Below are 19,853 nucleotides of genomic sequence, written 5' to 3'. Positions count from 1 at the left end.
CAAAACATGTAACAGAACAAACACAATTACAAAACAGCAACAGATATACAAACTCATCATCCATAAGCTAATTTTCCGTACTTGCATTTCCAATTCAGGACGCGCTGGGTCATTCCTTGAGCATCAGGCACACAGATACCAATAGTGGATGGGATGCTTATTCAATAAAATTAGGATATTAAAAAATGCAGGAGAAAGAGCTACTAACAAAATATTGGAATTGTCTGGACGGGATGCCAGTTAATCGCATGGTATGCGCCCTCACTCACTCCAGGCCGCATTAAAATTCCCAGTTCACCTAATCTGTACGTCTTTGGGATCCGGGAGCATTTCCAGGGTACACTGTGACCTACTTACAGCAATCCCAGCACAGAAAGTGCCTGAGGATGATATCGTCGATAAAAATATTCACTTTGTGTTAATACATTGGGTCTCAGGGGGCTGGCATCGGGGTCGAAGCTGAAAATGCCTCTAGACAATTGACAGACTCACTTGTTTATAATAATACTGGTTTAAAATGACAGTTAAACGCAGACACACTCACTTGTTTATAATAATATCGGGTTATAAAGAGGCAAGCACAGGTTAACAGTCTCCATTTCCAAAGTGGGGCACACAAGGCAGAAAACAAGGACAGGGAAACGGCCCATAGTGCACGAAATGAATATTCGCATTTTCCAGGGCATTTATTCGAGCGTTACCACACCTAGCTAAACTATAAGAAACCCAGAAGCCCCAAGTGAGGCCCCAACTCATGTCGTCTAGTTGCGGGTTTCTCTTGAACATACTAACCTCAGCGATCTGAACTTGAGTTCGTAATCATATCCGATACACACACACCAGCCGTACTGTCTGACTAAATAAAGCCGCGTCCTGTACATTGTCAGGTCCTAGAAGCGGTGTATACGAATTACTCCCAACTTGCACATCAGCGCCTCCCCAAGTTGAATCTTCCGCAAATGTATACGTTGCTACATTAGCAAAACTGGATAGAATGCGTTTTTTTGTATTTTCTAGAAAGATAAATTATTCAGTAAGGACACCCTCTTTACTGTTCATGTAGCAGGACCTTCTTATAGTTGCGTGCTCATCCTCACAGTTTGTCTGTCATTGTCAGCTCGACAGCGCCCCTGTAATGAAGGCGGATGAGCATGGGGACCGTAGTCTACGGCGTATAGATCGCTTCTGAGCACTAGCCTGTCCCGCTCCGCCCCCCTACCGAAGCTCTTCATTTGATCCAGCCAAGCCGAGATGGCAGCGCTCCGTAAGTCAGACTGGTAGGGGGCAATATCCTCCCGATCAAGGCACACAGTGGCCGGCCCGCCGCCGTCTTATTTGCCTGTTAAGGAGGAGGCGGTGGTCATTCATTGTGATTTTACTGCGGAAATTGTATGTGGACCTAATCCCTGCACAATGACAGTTGGGAGGTGCAGTCTATGAGAAGGTCGTCTGTCTGTGTGTCAGTACAGAGAAGACAGTGAAACCCTCCCCAACGGCAAGAGACCTAAAAAAATGAGGAGCCGCAGCAACTCCGGAGTGAGACTTGATGGCTATGCCAGGCTGGTACAACAAACCATTCTCTGTCATCAGGTCGGTGCGATGTTTTGTTTGTTTTCTTAAACGATTTAAGCATTGTTATTGCGTAACTGTTTGCACAGTTTAAACAGAGGATGGATTAAGCGGGTTAGAAAATAACATGACTTGGCATGAGTAAGGTACTCAATGTGCGGTGCGCAGCTTTCATTTTTAAATGGTACAGTTCCTTATGTAGTCAGTGTTCACCATTCTTGTACCGGGAAGTGCGTCCTGGTTATGTGATCAATTATTTATTTAGTTCATTTCAACGAGAAAAGGTAATACTTTCAGGTACACCTTGAAAACTGACTAAGTGATTTGCCCTGAACAACTAAATGGACACAGTTCAAAAACATGCAGTTTGACTTACTGACAACTTTAAACTGCTCCGTTGTGAGTGGCCCCACAGTGCTACAAAAAATTATTTACTCCTTCCTGATTTCTTCGATTATTGCAAATTTTAGATACTGAATATTTTCAAGTCTTCTGCAAAAATTCCAAAAGTAGACGAAGGGCACCTGAATGAACAAATTACCCAATTTTAAATCCATTTCATTTATCTAATAAACAAAGCTTTCCAACACCACTGATACTGTGTGAAAATATAGTTGTCATCCAGTTAAATGAAACTAATTAAAAGACTATGAAAGTCGGCTGGCTGAACACAGCCAGATTTCAATATGGTCATCCCTGCTCAATGTAAACCTCATTTATTTTGACCTTTACTGTCAGAGTCAAGGTGGATGCACAAAGGTTCAACAAGTTCATGATGCTGCAATCCATGGAAATTCCTGAAGAGATCAGGGAAAAAAATCTCTGTCTGAAAAGGGCTACAAACATACTTATAAGGCTCTGGGACTGCAGCAAAAAACAACGAGAGTCATAATCTCCAAATGGAAAACACTTGAAACAGTACTGAATTTTCCCATGAGTACCTGGCCTATGAAAATTATACCGAGATCATAGATTGCAATCATCCAGGAAGAACATGCAAAGAACTGCTGGCTTCTATAGCTCAGTAAAGATCAGTGATCATGACCTCAAAAATCCAAAAGGCACAGAGCAAAAATTGGCTTAATTGACAAAACAGGTGTGTTAAGTAATGCTGCCTGAGACATTTTTGCCTTACCCCATATCCTTACTAGGCATGAGCTGATACATACACATACTGTATAATCCCTTAATCTCTGTGTTGTGATACAGGGTTCATAATAAAATATTTCCATGATAAAGCACATCCTCGGAACAGTGGGAAAAATAATAAATACTTTTATTGTTAAAGAAATGTTAAAAAAAGTGAAACTAATTAGCTTAAAATGAATTAAACACAAAAAAGGCTTTAAAAACAATATCCATGTATACATTTTCACTGGTTCAGTTTAATCCAAGTATATATTTTTATTACATTTTGTAATGTCACAGTTGAATGCAAAATGAACATTGAGTGTTTTACTCCTCCTGCATTCTTCTCCAAATGCCTCCAAATGCAGTTAGTCCTGTAAGCTTAAAGGCACCTGCCCTTTGTAACTGAACACTTTATTGAAAACTTGAGAGACATTTAGTAGACATTGTACACATGACTGACACCTTAGAAACATTCCAAAAATAAATACAGTTTTACAAAATAACAGTCAATGCATACACAGTACAATATGTGAAAAATTGGTGACACAAACTTTAATATCAGTTACAGCCCTGTGGCTTTTAAATACACGGGTGCCGTTTTGATGCTCAGACACTTCCAGTGTCACAATGAAGTGCGAAGTGTTGTTCTGTGACATTTGAAAGTTTTAAAATGCAAATGTTTCTTAACAAATTTTAAAGACAGTACATAAATTAGGCACTTGAAATGTATGTAACTCTTATGGTTCATATTTGTGATTCATTTTTTTGTATTATTATTTCACAATTAAAAAAAAAAGAAACTCTTGTATGAAGATGCCACTCTAATCGTCTCACACCACATGCCAGCCCTGCTCATTGGAGAGTATCAAGGTGGAAGCCAACTAAGAAGAAAATAGATGTACTTCTTCCATTTGCTAGAAACACCTGGATTGACTACTGTCCTTCTGGGATATTATTCTCAGTACATATACTGTAAGACAAAACTTGAGCATTTTGGACAATATGGTCCCATTATGTCTGGTGTAAGTGAAACACAGCATTGCACAGTGGGAACATAATATTAACAGTCAAACATGGTGGAGGTAATATGATAGTGTGGGGATGCTTTGCTTCTTTAGGACCTGGATGATTTGCTGTAATTGGAGGAACCAGGAATTCTGCTCTGTATGAGGAATAATCTTAAAACTGAATGCATCACCATTTGTCTATAAGATGAAGCTGATCTAAAAATGATCCAAAACAAATTAAAAAGTACACGAGGCTGGTAAGAAAAGACATTAAACATAGTTACAGAAGTCTGGACCTAAACAAAATAGAGAAAACCCACCAATTGCATGGAACAGCAGGCAAACTTTTTGCCACAGTAACGTGAAAGGCTGATTTTGAATTATAGAAAGCATTTGGTTGCAGTCATTGTAGTTAAAGGTGACTAATCCAGTTATTACATGTAAGCGGAATTACTTTTTCACAAATGCAGGTTGATGCTGGATAACTTGCTTATTCAAAACATGATATAAGTAAAAATGTGCTATTGTTTCACTTATATGTCCTTCATCTAATATGAGATTTTGTTTGAAGGCATCCAGTGCCAGATTGTGTGTGATTTTCATTGTTGGTATGAATGCTGTAATTCTGCTGGTACTACAGCAGCCCAGTTAAGTGTCAAGGTTTTAAGTTATTGTATTAATATTCAGGTTTTACAACCCTCTTTTCAGTCAAGGTAGCCTTACTGAATAATACACATTCCCAAACCTGGTTTCAAGGATGGATGGATAACACCTAAGTCTGTTCAGTGATGTCCATTGTTTCTTTAGGGATATTACATTTAAATAGCTTTAATTTTTTTAACTTAACCTACTGTGGACTTCCAGTGCTAAAAAGTAAGATGAGTCTTTGTACTTAAAAAATATGTTTTAAATACAAAACAAAGTGACTTTGTTTGAATGGTCAATATTTGCTAATACTCCACTCTATAGTTTTTATTTCACTCTAATAATTTTCACAATGGGCTTGGAAAAATTGGTAAATTAGTCTGACAATAGCCATTAACTTTGTGCAGATATAGGTCACTGTGCTCAGTGGGGCACTTCTCTAGCCATTTTTGAAAGTGTAACTCTTTTGACATTCAATGAGATATTACTTTATGCAAGTAAATTTGGGCACTGTGGACACTGAGCAATTTTTGTCTTGCAATTTTAACCTAGAATGACCACCACAGTTTGGCTGTTACATCATCAGAATATTATTCACTGTTATGCTCTGGGCAACATTAGATTGAGCCGTCTATTGCTATTCTTTTGGGAGCTGCAGTGACATGTTATTTGATTTCACTAATATCATTAGCAAGTGGTTAGCAGAGTCTCAGTTTGTAGTTGTTTACCTCAATTTAAAGCAAAATGGATGAACAAATAGTTAATGCATGCAGATTTAGTAGGTTTCAGCCTTTCATTCATGTACACTTAGGGATTATGCAAATTTAGCCAATAATTGGCCAGTTAATACGTACATTGGGACATTTCTGCGGTGATACATTCTCACCATTCTCCAATATAAAACATTGTAAGTGATCAGTTTTTCAGTTCTGGTGGATGCATTTGCCTCATCATCAAAGCCTACAAACTACTTTACTTTTTATTGTGCTTTTTATTCACTTAATGTGGTTTTTAGTTTTTTTTCCTTAATCTGCTGTGAATAGTGGAGCAGCATGTTCAGTGACTGTAAAATTCATAAAGTCAGAAAGAATAATTACATTTATATAGGTGAAAGATACATTCGATGGATGCGCTGGGATGCATCATCAGTGATGTTTCCTGGGTTCATAGGTTGTTTCGGGTCTCACAACATCATACACCCTCACCCAGGTGTCCCAGCCAGGGTTGATCAAACCCTGACTTGCGTCCCAGCAACATTGAGCCATGGCTCACCCCTCGTAATCCAGAGACACCTGGAAGCACTTTCTGCTGTATCCGTTGCAGTCCTGATGGCTGTCCTTCTAAGTGGCCCACTCATGCCCAGCAGGGTGTAGACTCTGTAGAGAGAGCAACTAGCGAAGCCTCTGCAGCCTACTTCCTCTGGATGGCAGTGTGTTTGCCACCCCTATCTCCGGCATTCTTCCAAAAGCCCCTGGTAATTAATCAGTTTCCTCTCAAAAGCCTCCTCTATACCATCTTCCCAGGGCACAGTAAGTTCTATCAGGGCAAGCTATTTTGAGGCCTCTGACAAAATGACAATGTTTGTTTGCAATGATGTTGCTGCGATATGTGCCGGAAACTTAAGTTGCTTGCCCAGATCTACCATCATCTGACAGTTCTGTGCAGTGGAAAGTAGACCCGCAGTAGCTCTCGGCTGCAGTTTTGGCTGCTTTCCTGCCTTGACGAATGTTATCTGCTTCCTAGGCTGGACAGTGTGGCCTGCTTATTGTTATGGCTGAGGAGACACTCTCAGCAGCTGCATTCAGCACTTGTTCATGGCACCACTGGTAGCGACCGTCACTTAGAGCCTTTTGACAGCTGCTCAGGATGTGTTTGAGTGCCCCTCTCCCAGATCAGAGTGCACAGGAAGGAGTTTTTGCCTTGTCCCATAGCTGGAGGTTTGCATGGATAAGGTAAAATGTCACATACAGCTTGGATTAGGGATTTAATGCACTGGGGCTCTGTTCACCAGATGTCCATCAAAGTGAGCCTTCGTTCTATTGCAGTCTCCCATTCCATCCAAGGTTCCTGCTGCCTCATGCCGGCCATCCTGCCTGTTCTTGTCTCATCCATTGCTGCTATCATCTCTTCCTGTATAAGCATTTACCTCTCTTTGCCCTAGACCTTGTTTTATTGAGGCATTGGAGAGCTGCCCAATCCTAATCTTCCCATTGCCATTGCTCCCTACAGCTTTATGTCTCAGTCTCACTTCAGCTGTCTCTAGCTCCCTAGTGGCACTCCATTTCCTGTCAGTCTGGATCTCATTGCCTTCCTCTGAGACTTTGGGGTCCTATGAGTCTCTGTACTGCAGTTCTTCTCTAGTATGGGAGACCTTAAACTCTTCTGTGATTCTACTTAAAGGAAGCTGCAGAATATTATTTTTCCCACGCAGAGCTGCACTGCTCAGGCTACATGGTAAACCAAGCCACTTGTGAAGATTTCCACTGATTCTCCTCTCCATTGTCTCCACTGAGGTAATGGGAACACCATGAACCAGCAAAGGCTAGAGAATCTGAAGTAGGATGTCATATTGCAATACCCAGTCCTTGAATTTCCCAGGCTGTCCCGACTTGTGAACTTTGCTGAGCCACGTCTCCAGTACTTGATGGATTTCTGGATGGCTACCACATCTCTGAGGCTGTGGTTAAAATTTTTCCCAAACTTTTGACTGGCTTCACATTGATGGATGGAATCTTGGTGCCATCCAGGGAAAAATGGAACTTGCCTGAACCTCTCCCTTCAAAACAAGTGACCTAGACTTAGCAGGCTTAAAGCTCATCCTTGCCCACTTGATGAGTCTCTCCAGCCCTTGGAGTATACATCTGATCCCTGGTACAGATGATGTAGTGACAGTGATGTCATCTATATAGTGTCTGAACAGAATTGTTTCCTTGGTGAAGAAAAAACAATTCATGACATTTAGCTAAACCAAGAACACTCACTAGGATGTAGCCAAACTCTACAATCAAGAGAAGACTTCATGAAAGTAAATACAGAGTGTTTACCATAAGGTGAAAATCACTGGTAATCCTCAAGAATAGGAAGAACAAATTGGACTTTGCCAGAAAATGTAAAAAAAAAAACTAGTTAAGTCTGGAAAAGTTTTCTTTAGATGAATGAAATTAAAAGATCAATATGCTCCTGAATGATGGATAGAGAAGAGTATGGAGAAGAGAAGGAATGGTTCATGATCTGTAGCATACCACATCCATCCAGCCATCCATTGTCCAACCCGCTGAATCTGAACACAGGGTCACAGGGGTCTGCTGGAGCCAATCCCAGCCAACACAGGGCAGGAAACAATCCCGGGCAGGGTGCCAACCCACCGCAGGACACACACAAACACACCCACACACCAAGCACACACTAGGGCCAATTTAGAATCGCCAATCTACCTAACCTGCATGTCTTTGGACTGTGGGAGGAAACCAGAGCACCCGGAGGAAACCCACGCAGACACGGGGAAAACATGCAAACTCCACTCAGGGAGGACCCTGGAAGCGAACCCAGGTCTCCTAACTGTGAGGCAGCAGTGCTACCACTGCGCCACCGTGCCGCCCAGCATACCACATCATCTGTGAAATATAGTGAAGGCAGTTTTATGTCATGGGCATATGTGATTGGCAATGGAAGCGTGTCACTGGTGTTTATTGATGATATGACTGCTGACAAAAGTTGCAGGATGATTTCTGCAGTGTACAGGGCTATACTGTCTGCTCAGATTGAGATAAATGCTGCAAAACTGATAGTATGGCGCTTCACAGCAAAGATGGACAATGAGCCAAAACATACTGTGACAGTAAACCAAGTGCTTTTCAAGGCAAAGAAGTGGAATATTCTTCAATGACCCAGTCAATCAACTGACCTCAGTACAAATGGACATGCATTTTACTTGCTGAAGACAAAACTGAAGGAAGAAAGTCCAACGAGCAAGCAGCACCTGAGGACAGCTGCAGTAAAGGTATGGCAAAGCATCACCAGGGTGGAAGCCCAGCAATTGGAGAAGGCCATGAGTTCCAGAGTTCAAGTAGTCATTGACTGCAAAGGATTTTCAACCAAGTATTGAAAGTGATTGCTACATTCATGACTATGTTAGTTTGTCCAAATACTTTTGAGACCCTGAAAATGGGAGGACCAAGCATAAAAATGGCTGTCTTTCCTAAATGGCTCATACAATGCTTTTGTTAAATGCCTTAAATTAAAACTGCAAGTGTACATTTCAATCACATCTAGATTTCATCATTTCAAATCCATTGTGGTAGCACACAGAGCCAAAATTATGAAAAATTGTATCACTGTTTAAATACTTGCTAACTGTAGATAGTTTTAGTTAACAGTACAGTGCTTTTAGCATTCTGTCTAGTTGAAAATGAGATACAGTATATCATAGTGGCATCAGAGCAGTAGTCAAAGACTTTTAATTTTTTTCTGACTGCTTTAAGCTGGCAGAGATAATGTGAAGTAACCATTGATGTTCATTTTACATTTTCTAGGGATATGTTGCGCCACGTGTCTCATTTTCTTACAGTGCATACTGTGTTTGCCTACTTGTAGAGGTCCCAGATTTCCACTTACTGATTAGAAGTATTGATTGCTATTTAAATATTTTACCTTGATTTTTATAAAATACAGCACAACTAATTCTTGCTCTGTGGAGATTATCAGATTACATTGGTGTACTGAATTTAACAAACCATCTTCAAATCTACTTTGCTAGGTTAATAGAGACATGTCACGCTCTTTTGACCATTGTTGACCATTGTATCTGCTGAAAACTGATTCCATCTTAACAGCTGTGCGTAGTCTTTAGCAAAGCCTTAGTGCATTTCCCCCATTATTTAATCAAAGAAACGTATTGTGAGCCTAAATACTTACAGAAATAGATCATTTACAGTATGAATACAAAGGACAAATGTTATTTTTCATAGAGCTATTTATAGTTCACATCACAGGGTTGTTAACATACATGTACATACATTTCACAGATTTCTACAAGTAGATAAATTAACTTTCTCAAGCTCACTTTTAGAATAGGTGTTCATGACTAGTGTTGAGCAATTTATACTCTATAATCATTAGGCTGCATTGCCTAATGGTTAATACATTGCATCAGAGATGTCTGATTTTGACAAAGTTATAAATGCAATTATTTTTGTTGATATTACCAATTCAACAACAGTGTACATTTCAATTAATTCTCATTATTTCATGTTGAAAATATGACAAAGAAAGCATACCATTTTTAATGAAAATATTATACTGAAAGTTATAATAATTATTATTATTACACTTGTTTGTCAATCAGAGATATTATTTAAACACACGCTACACCAATAGATAGAAACAAGGTGAGGGTTAAAGTAAACTTTACTACCCCATAACAAATGTTTAATTTGCCCATATGTTTGTAAAGTACATGACAAAATATCAGACAATAATAAAGAGAAAACTATCTACTGAAAGATATAGGTAAAAAGCTCATCTATGTATAAAAATAGAATTGTCATTAAATTATTTTGATCTTGTGAATTTAACAGTTTTACTACATCATTATCAAAGATACTAATATGTTTTTGTATTGCATTGCTATTTTTCATTTAGGGTTCTGTTACTTGTCCAAGTGCCAAAACATAATTTATTTGTAAATTATCAGCAATTACTAAATTGAAGTATGAATGTCACTGTTTCCAAAGATGCCCTCCTTACAGTATACTCTCCTCATACTGTATCTTTAGTTAAGCTTCAGATGGGTGAATAACTTTGTTTTACTTTGCCTACTTATGCTACAGGTATACAGCTAATAGGAATACATTGGGGCAGAGTCAAAATTTCAAGTTTAAGTGTTACATTTTAGACATCATTGAACATGATTTAGATATTTTTGAGTGACAGCCATGTGTGTCCTAATGTGGGAAGTGAATGTGGACATGATACCCCAAAACTAAATTATTCAATCTAAATTAGCATTGTTTTTTGCTTTGTAAAACATTATATTTACATTTGTTATAAATATTTATTATATAACTGCTCACCAACTACAGCACAATTGAGAATACACAGTAGGTTATTTTAAGCAAGATACTTATGATTTGATTTTTCTGTTTAATTCCACATAATAAAATATCTGCTTACAGTATTTTGCTGCTGAATTTGTTGACTTACAGTAGGTAGGGTGAGTCATGTTTAGGACGTAAAATACATTCATCCATTTATTCTTCCATCCATCCATCCATCCATCCATCCTCAAACCCATTTATGGACTTCAGGGTCTTGAAGAGTCAGTGCCTATACTGTGCACAAGGTAGGATCAGACCTAGGGTGCTAGTCTATTGTGGGGCAGTCTCCTGCACCCACCTGAACGTACTCCAGCTAGGGTAATTTAGAGTCATCAATTAACCTAGCTTGTCTTTGGGATGTTGAAAGAATGCTTTAGTACTCAGACATTAGAAGAATTTAAAAGCTCCACATAGGCAGTGCAATTTGATCCCAGGAATCTAGAGACGTGAAGCTGAAACATTTTCCAACACATCCTTATGCTTCTTAGCAAAGTTACTGCACACTCAAAATGGAACTCTGTATAATTTGTTTGCGATCTGCTGAATCATTAAAGCAGCACTGAAGATGAAATACAATTATAAATTAAACAAAGTGAGTACCATACACACTGAATTGAGTGGTTTAATGCATAGTGTTGAAGTTTTTCAGTTGTTTGCGAAGGCTTTTTAAAAGATTTTTGGCAGAAAAACCCTAGCAAGTGAACAAGAAAGAAGAATATATGTTGTTATAACTGGTGGAGATTCCAAAACAAATGTAGGCATTCTGTTAATAGAGGCCATGTCTGAACTTAAGGGCTGGTCTCTGTTTAGAAAGTGCATTGAAGAATGAAACACACCTCACAATATTTAAACAGCTTGGTTCACTAGACTTAATTGTTCACTTTTTCATTCCTGAAGAGGCACAATGCAAGATTGAAAGTTTAAAGTGTTGACAGGGCATTCCATGAACTAGCATAGGGTAACTGTTTCTTTATTATTATTTTTATAAATTATATTTATTTTGTCAACTTTAAAATGAAACACTATTCTGACATTTGTAGCTAATACCTTAAAGCCTAACAGTCACATTAGGTGATGTGGAGGTCTCTTTTAAATAGTATTCATGCTTCCTATTTGAACTACTTGTTCTCCTTGGTTATAGGAAGCTTTTTTCTTTTGGGCCATTGATAATCTAAAGTTCCATTTTCAGCTGATAGATGTTTATGCTGAAAGTCTTGCAACTACAATCGAATCTCTTTTTAAATTATCTTCATTCAACTTAAAAGAACAGCTTTATACAAGCAGAGAATCTATATTACTAACTGAGAATGGTAAACCGGATGGCATGGACGCAGGTACAAGGTGATGGGACCATGAGACATGCTGCGCAGGCGCGTACAGCGCGCGTCTTATAAACTGCACGCGAAGTCGTATCCACCGCGAACGAAGGAGTTACGGCCCAAAAACAAAAGAGCTCAACTGATGTGAATGAGAAATGAAGCAACAACGCGCCCATAGCTAACGACTAACGACACAGCCATACAAAAAAGAGGATTCTGCGCTGCAGCCCAGATTCAAACGGAAGAGGCTACGGCGGCCCCACAGGTCCACAATGATAATGCAGAAGGCGCAGGCGTCACCACCATATTGTGAGTGGCACTACTACGGAAGGCGCAGGCGTCACCGCCATATTGTGCGTGGCACTACTGCGGGGTGAAGTTAGGAATAATGTGCTGCTTGGGATTGTACAAACTGCTGAACGCTTTACACTGAATTCAAACACAATACAGCTCAATGATACAAACATGAGCCTACCTAGATAACATCAATGAACGCAGGCGCCTACAACGCGCGTCTGAAACTGCGGAAGCAAAGCTGGCACGGGTTCAAAACGAACAAGCTCGACTGACAGATATACAAACACGAGCCTGGCTGGATAAAATCAATGAACGCAGGCGCCTACAACACGCGTCTGAAATGCCGCAAGCAAAGCGGGCACGGCTCCAAGACGAACGAGCTTGACTAATGTATTTCAGGATACCCAACGCCGGGAGTAGGCGAGCGAAGCGAGCAGAGGGTGGAGCACCCCTTGTGGAATATAATTGAAGAAGAACAGAATTGGCAAAACTAAAAATAATGGTTAAGTGCAGCAGTGAACACTTTCTTATATTTTGCAAGAAGAGGATGCTGTAGTTTAGCTTTGTGCCACTCACTAAGATGGTGTAGGAAAGATGGGTATGTAGTTTTGCTTTCTTACAGTTACTGCTATACATGGTAGTTTCAGAGTGAGTTATGTATACCCGTAATCTCAATCTAAAGCTGTTACACATTATACAGAACTCATTACATCATGTCAATGTAACCAAAGAATCAATGGGTATGTGATATAAACAACAAATCTGAAATCAGATAACTAACCCACATGAGCAAACATACATAAAGACCTTTACAACAGGCAATCTCTTCCTCACCAGAAGATATTTAAACTTTATATTTGAAACTTCTTCAGTGTTGTTCTCTATCTCCAACATTAACTGCTTTGGAGAGTCAGAAAGTCAAGACAAGTTTCTGAGAGAATATCTGCACTGATAATTAGAGGTATACAAAATGAATCCTGTATGGAAACATATTTTTGTCTTGCCACTCTTCATTGTTTACTTTTCTAGGTAAGATTTTTAAAAATGTGATCCTGAGGTGGAGCAAACCATGTTGTTATCAAAGAAAAATGTTACAGCTTTAACATTTCAGTACATTTAAATATAAATATTAGAAACACTGTTGAAGGGCAGCACTGGAGTACCCAGTGCTCCAGGAAATGGCTCAAGTCTTGTGACCTTATACTGGATTAAGTGGATTTGAAAATGGATGGATGGTGAAATTTAAAAAAAATAAAATTCAGCTCTTTGTGGGACTTTTTTTTTGCTTCAATGTTTCTGTGTGGTTGTTCTGTGGATTGCCCCACATCTAAAGGTGATCAAGTTAAGTTGATTGTGAGTATGCCCTGCAAAGACTGATTCCCATTCGTGATTGGTTCTGACCTTGTTCGCACCTCCATTTTCATTCAAACCTGGCCAGTTCAGATTCTACAGTTATACTATAACATATGTCTGTCCAGTTGAATTGCAGAAAAGACCCACACAGCAAAGGTGAGACTGTGCACCCCCCACACAGACAATGACAAGGCTTTAAACAAGGCTACAATGATAAGGTACATTGGTGTTGTTAAATTGGCCCTAGTGTGTGTGTTCACTCTGCGATGAACTGGCATCTTGCTGGGATAGGCTCAAACATCCCCTGTGATCCCAAGATTTTTCTGTGTCCCATCCCTGGATAAGCTGATTAAGAAAATGGATGAATGGACTGTGGCTTATCTTGCCTCTGAACTGGATTAAGAAGATCCAAGAATAGATTAATGAATTTTTAATATGAACTTTTTTCTTAACTGATTGACTTTTTCAGTATTCTCTCTCTATCTCTCTCTGTGTTTCATTAATCAATCAATTTTAATGAATATACAACCCTTCAAAATACTGCTTCAGGATTTGGTACAGAATGCTGTATTTAGGTTTGTTAAGTTGATTGTGAGTGTGTGAACTAAAACTGACTTAAGTTCTTAATTTCAAGATGGTGGTGCTCGTGCAGGCTGCAATTTACAGAGCTCCAGAGTACGCAGTGTTAAGTGTTAATCTTTGTTCTTCTTTATCAACTAGTATAAGAAAAGAAGTAGATTTAAGTGACAGTGGCAAATCCTGCTCGATTTCTGAAGAAACTGCGCCGAAATATCCAGCGAGGTGACAGAGACGCTCCGCAGCCTTTGCTTACTTCGGCAGCCAGAGAAGCTGAGCTGGCAGAAACGCAAGCGCAGCGATCGAAGCAGAAACGGGGGAAACATGGCGGTGTTAGCACAAGGCTAAAAACTAAGCCCACATAACCTGCGATACCGTCCATTCTGCTCGCGAACGTCCGATAGCTGGACAATAAGCTGGATTACATAAAGATGCAGAGGGCCAAGCAATGGGAAATGAGAGACTGTTGCATCTTTATTTTCACTGAAACATGGCTTCAGGATAACATTGCAGACTCGGCCATCCAGCTAGACGGACTGACCATCTTCCGAGCGGAAAGAGATACCTCTTTGTCCGGTAAGACCCACGGGATGGGGGGGGGGGGGGTTACTGTGTGTTTATGTGGACAGAGAGTGGTGTACGAACGCTGCCTCAGTCGTGCAACACTGTTCCCCGCTGATAGAGGATTTATCGGTAAGGTGCCAGCCTTTCTACCTGCCGAGGGAATACAATTGCGTGCTGGTGGTTGCCGTCTACCTCCCGCCTAGTGCAAATGCTAACCAGGCGCTAGTGGAACTCTACGAGAGTATCAGCAAACTGTAAATGACGCACCCCGAGGCATTTTTCATTATTGCTGGAGACTTCAATCATGCCAACTTGAAGTCAGTTCTCCCAAAATTCTTCCAGAATGTGAACTTTGCTACTAGAGGGGGAAGCTGTCTGGACAATGTTTACACAAGCGCTTCTGATGTCTACAACGCCCTACCCCACCCCCACCTCAGCTATTCATACCATATCAGCATATTTATGGTTCCTGCATACAAGTCCCTGCTGAAGCGCACTAAACCAGCCCGCAAGAACATCAGAGTGTGGCAGGTTGGTGCTGTTCAAGCTCTCCAAGACTGCTTCGAATTGATAGACTGGGACATTTTCAGGGAGGCTGCTATGGATGGTGACTCCATCAATCTGGAGGAGTACACAGACTCTGTGACTGGCTACATCTCCAAATGCATAGAGGATGTTACTGTTACCAAGAATGTTACCACAAGAGCCAACCAAAAGCCCTGGATGACGAGAGAAGTGCACAAGCTGCTCAAGATCAAAAATGCAGCCTTCAGATCTGGAGACAAGGCCACCCTCAGGATGGCCAGAACCAACCTGTCTCGCGCTACAAGGAGAGCTCAGTGGGCATACGCGCAGAGAATTAACAAACATTTCAGCAGCAACAGAGACACACGTCGTTTGTGGCAGGGCCTCCCTACCGGATGAGCTGAACAACTTCTTTGCACAGTTTGAGGCACAGAACAAAGAGCCTGCGAGAAAAGCAACACCTCCCTCCACTGACCAGGTACTCTGTCTCTCCATAACTGATGTGAAGAGGACTCTGTCCAGAGTCAATCCACGCAAGGCTGCAGGACCTGACAACATACCTGGTCGTGTGCTCAAAGAATGTGCCAGTCAACTGTCTGGTGTCCTCGCAGACATCTTCAACACATCTCTGAGCCAGTCGTCAGTCCCAGCATGCTTCAAGTCACCATTATACCAGTCCCGAAGAAGTCATCAGTGACATGCTTGAATGACTTCCGACCAGTTGCACTCACGCCAATCATCATGAAGTGCTTTGAAAGGTTAGTCATGTCACACATAAAGACTAATCTCCCTGCCTCCCTTGACCCTCTTCAGTTTGCATACCGCTCAAACAGGTCAACTGAGGATGCCATACGCTCTGCCCTTCACCTCTCCCTGACACATCTGGATAAAAAAGACACATATATCAGGATGCTATTCATAGACTTTAGCTCCGCCTTCAACACAATCATCCCTCAAAAGCTGGTTGTAAAACTGAGCAGGTAGGGCCTGAACACCACCCTCTGCAGTTGTATCCTGGACTTCTTGACAGAGAGGCCCCAGTCAGTTCGGATTGGGCTGCAACACTTCCAGCATCATCACACTGCTATTCACCCTGCTGACTCACGACTGCACGACTGCACGGCCACACACAACACCAACCACATCATCAAGTTTGCAGATAATACAATGGTGCTGGGACTGATAAGCAGGGATGATGAAACAGCATACAGAGATGAGATGGAATGGCTGTCTGCATGGTGTGAAGACAACAACCTATCTGTCAGTGTCGACAAGACAAAAGAGTTAATCGTGAACTTCAGAAAATCACATTTTGTCCTCATCCCACTCAGCATCAATGGTTTAGATGTGGAGACTGTTAAGAGTACCAAGTTCCTCGGTGTGCACATAACTGAGGAACTTACGTGGATGCATAACACCTCTTCACTAATCAAGAAAGCCTAGCAGAGACTATACTTTCTGAAGCGGCTGTAGCGAGCAAGTCTTCCCCCTTCCATCCTCACCATGTTCTACAGAGGCACCATTGAGAGTGTTTTGACCAGCTGCATCACTGTCTGGTATGGCAACTGCAACATATCCGACTGCAAGCACCTGCAAAGGATAATGAAGACAGCAGAGAACGCTATTGGGGTGTCTCTCCCTTCACTACAGGACATATTCTACAAACACAATGTCCGCAAGGCCTTCAGCATTGTGCATATATCTGTAGGCCTAGTGATTGTTATTTCAATGCCCACCGTTGGCTCACTGTGTCATTCTGAACAAGTAACCTAGTCTGCCAAAGCTCCAAATGCAGAAATGAACATTCCAAATGGACTTTTCACACTTCTGCCATCCAAGAGAAGATACTGCAGCATCAGAGCCAGATCTGCCAGGCTGCAGGATAGTTTTCACCCCCAAGCTGTCAGACCCCTTAACAACATGCTGCCACCTGGGATCTTCCACACTGCCTCAACCACCTCTAAAAACACTTTCCTGCAAAGACTAGTGTGCATGTAGAAAAGAACTGAAAACCTCTTACTGATTTTACATATTTTGACACTCTTGATATCCTTCTGCTGTGAAACACTCTGACCTGTCATTGTTTACACATGTCTTAAACAACTATTATCATACACTAATAACTTTTGTATTATCTATATCTATTATTTACAGTATATTACATATCTATTGACTATATTTATGTATCTAGATTGCAAATACCATATATTGCATCAATGTTCATATTGCTTACTACACGTCAATATTGCTGCTACTTCTTTGCCTTGTCTTTGCACAATGTCTTGTCTTGTTTGTGTTTTAATTTTAAATTTTAATTTTAATTCTATTTTTAATTTATTATTGCACTTCATGTTGTTACACTGTGGACCCTGAGCTTCACAATTTCGTCTATCTGTATACTTGATATGGTTGAGATGACAATAAAGTTCACTTTGACTTTGACTTAATTGTGTATTAGAAATACACTGCAACACTGAGGTTCATCTTGTAATATGTTACATTAGTATGTAAGGTAAAAACAGAAACTTTTGGAAGCTGCATTCATATGAGAGATTTATTGGCTCAAATGTCTCATTAATAAAGATAACTGGAAGCTACTGCTTTGGGGAGAGCAGAGCACATTGTAGTGTTATAAAAGTAATCTCATTAAATTTATACATTTTATAACATAACCCTTCAAACATACTGAATCCAATACAAGTGCATGAGGGTCATTAAGAAATTCTGTGCAGCACAGAGAACAAAGCATGAATTAGCCTCGTACAGACTCTCACACTCATACAGGGCGAATTTGGAATTTCCATTTAACATATGCACATTTGGGGATGTGGCAGGAGACACAGGGGTAACAAACAAATTCCATAAAACCAAGGACCAGGCATGGGAATTGACACCTATGAAAAAGCAGCACTAACCTCTGTGCCACCATACAACATATAATTTAGATCTTATGCTTTTACGTATCTGGCAACTTTGAAAATAACTATATTCATCTGTCCATTTTCCATTTTTGAAGTCACTTAAGCCACTTTAAGATTATTGTAGACAGGAGCCCATTCTTGCATTTGCACAAACAAGGCACGAACTAACCCCAGAATGAACACCATCCATATTACTAACCGAGAATGCTAAACCGGATGGACGCAGGGACATCCGGCCATGGGCCGTAGCCGCAAAAAGACGTACTGCGCAGGCGCCCCAAGAAATGAGGCTCCGCGAGAGGCGGCCGCGACCACAGAAAAAAGGAGTGAGCACAGAAAAAAGGAGTCAAAGAAATGAGGCCCCGCGACCACAGAAAAAAGGAGTCAGCACATAAAAAAGGAGTCAAACGCGGGCGACGCACAGCGCCGCACGAAACCGATTGCACACGAAACTAGCACACAAAAAAAAAAGAAGCCGCTCGCGCCCACCTGCAAGTACCCCCCATACCCCCCCCAACCTACAGGCACCGGACGGGACACACACAAAGAGGACGATTCAACAAGCCCCTGGCACACAAAAAAAAAGAATCCAAAACCACCCCACCCACCCACCCTACAAGCAACGGACGGGACACACACAAAGAGGAGGATTCAACAAGCCCCTGGCACACAAAAAGAAAGAAGACGCTCGCGCACCACCAATCCTCAACCCCCGCTCAGACGCCGAAAAAGCACACAACGGCGCACGAATCCCATTGCACACGAAACGGGACCCACACAAACAGGAGGATTTAACAAGCTCCTAACGCACCAAAAAAAAGAAGCCGTGACCGCCACGCCAGGCCCATTAGAGACGAGACATGGTACACGAAACGTTCACAACAACGACGAATCAGACCCACAAACACACTAACATCAATAAGAAGTGACACCCAAAGCCCCATTTCTAAAGGAACCGTCCATATTAAACATACGTCATCTCAACACCTTCACACTAGGCAGCATAGGTGGATCTCCTTACAATAAAGCACTATTAACCGTTCAACTGCAGAAAAGGCTCCATATTAACAGTGAGTGCGATCCTCCTTATTACTTATCCATATTTCGCATGCTGAGGAACAAACAAGTCATGAATACACGCTCACGGGTACAAAACGATTCGGCTCGGATAACGGGACCAAACACACGAACCCGCATGAAACAACAAAATACACGGTGGCGCATCTGCATTACATCCTACAATAGTTCATTTGATTTTGCATCAACCGGAGTAAATATCAGGTCACCATGTGGACAATATTACATCGCATTGGAACAGTGCACCCTGAAACAAATCAAGAACGCAAATATGCACAAATCACGTCGGCAGCTACAAAGCGCTTCTGAAACCGCGGAAGAAAAAATGTCTCGGCTCCAAAAACACATGTCACTCCTTATTCCAAATACCGGTCCCAATCACAGAAACATCGGTATCCACTATGACAATTCACAGTAACAATGCACGTGACATCCGTCTTGCCACACTATTAATTATAGATGAATGTACAATGGCATCCAGTCACTTACTCAACACCATTGATAAACTTCTACAAACGTTGATGAATAATGATATTCCCTTTGCGGGAAAGGTACTTTTATTAGGAGGAGATTTTAGACAGTGCTTAACTATTACTCCACTTACAATGCGCTCAGCTATTGTTCAGTCCACCTTAAAATACGCGGACAATTGGCATTGCGTTGATGAATAATAATATTCCCTTTGGAGTAAAGGTACTTTTATTAGGAGTAGATTTTAGACAGTGCTTACCTATTGCTCCACATACCATGCGCTCAGCTATTATTCAGTCCACC

General features: G+C 41.0%; 1 protein-coding gene across 4 annotated transcripts in view; it reads left to right on the top strand.

The window, feature by feature from the left end:
* Window positions 1–1,122: 1,122 nt before the first annotated feature.
* Window positions 1,123–19,853, top strand: part of phka2 (phosphorylase kinase, alpha 2 (liver)) — a 148,441-nt gene continuing 129,710 nt past the window's right edge. For all 4 annotated transcript variants that reach the window (XM_028799823.2, XM_028799826.2, XM_028799824.2 and 1 more), the window contains exon 1: window positions 1,123–1,590. In XM_028799823.2, the coding sequence (XP_028655656.2) occupies window positions 1,513–1,590 (78 nt within the window). In that variant the 5' untranslated portion in view covers window positions 1,123–1,512. The remainder of the gene's footprint in view (window positions 1,591–19,853) is intronic.

This window comes from Erpetoichthys calabaricus, chromosome 4 (assembly GCF_900747795.2).
Source record: "Erpetoichthys calabaricus chromosome 4, fErpCal1.3, whole genome shotgun sequence".
Lineage (NCBI taxonomy): Eukaryota > Metazoa > Chordata > Cladistia > Polypteriformes > Polypteridae > Erpetoichthys > Erpetoichthys calabaricus.
The sequence above is the reverse complement of the archived record's forward strand: the minus strand, read 5'-3'. Positions and strand labels throughout refer to the sequence as shown.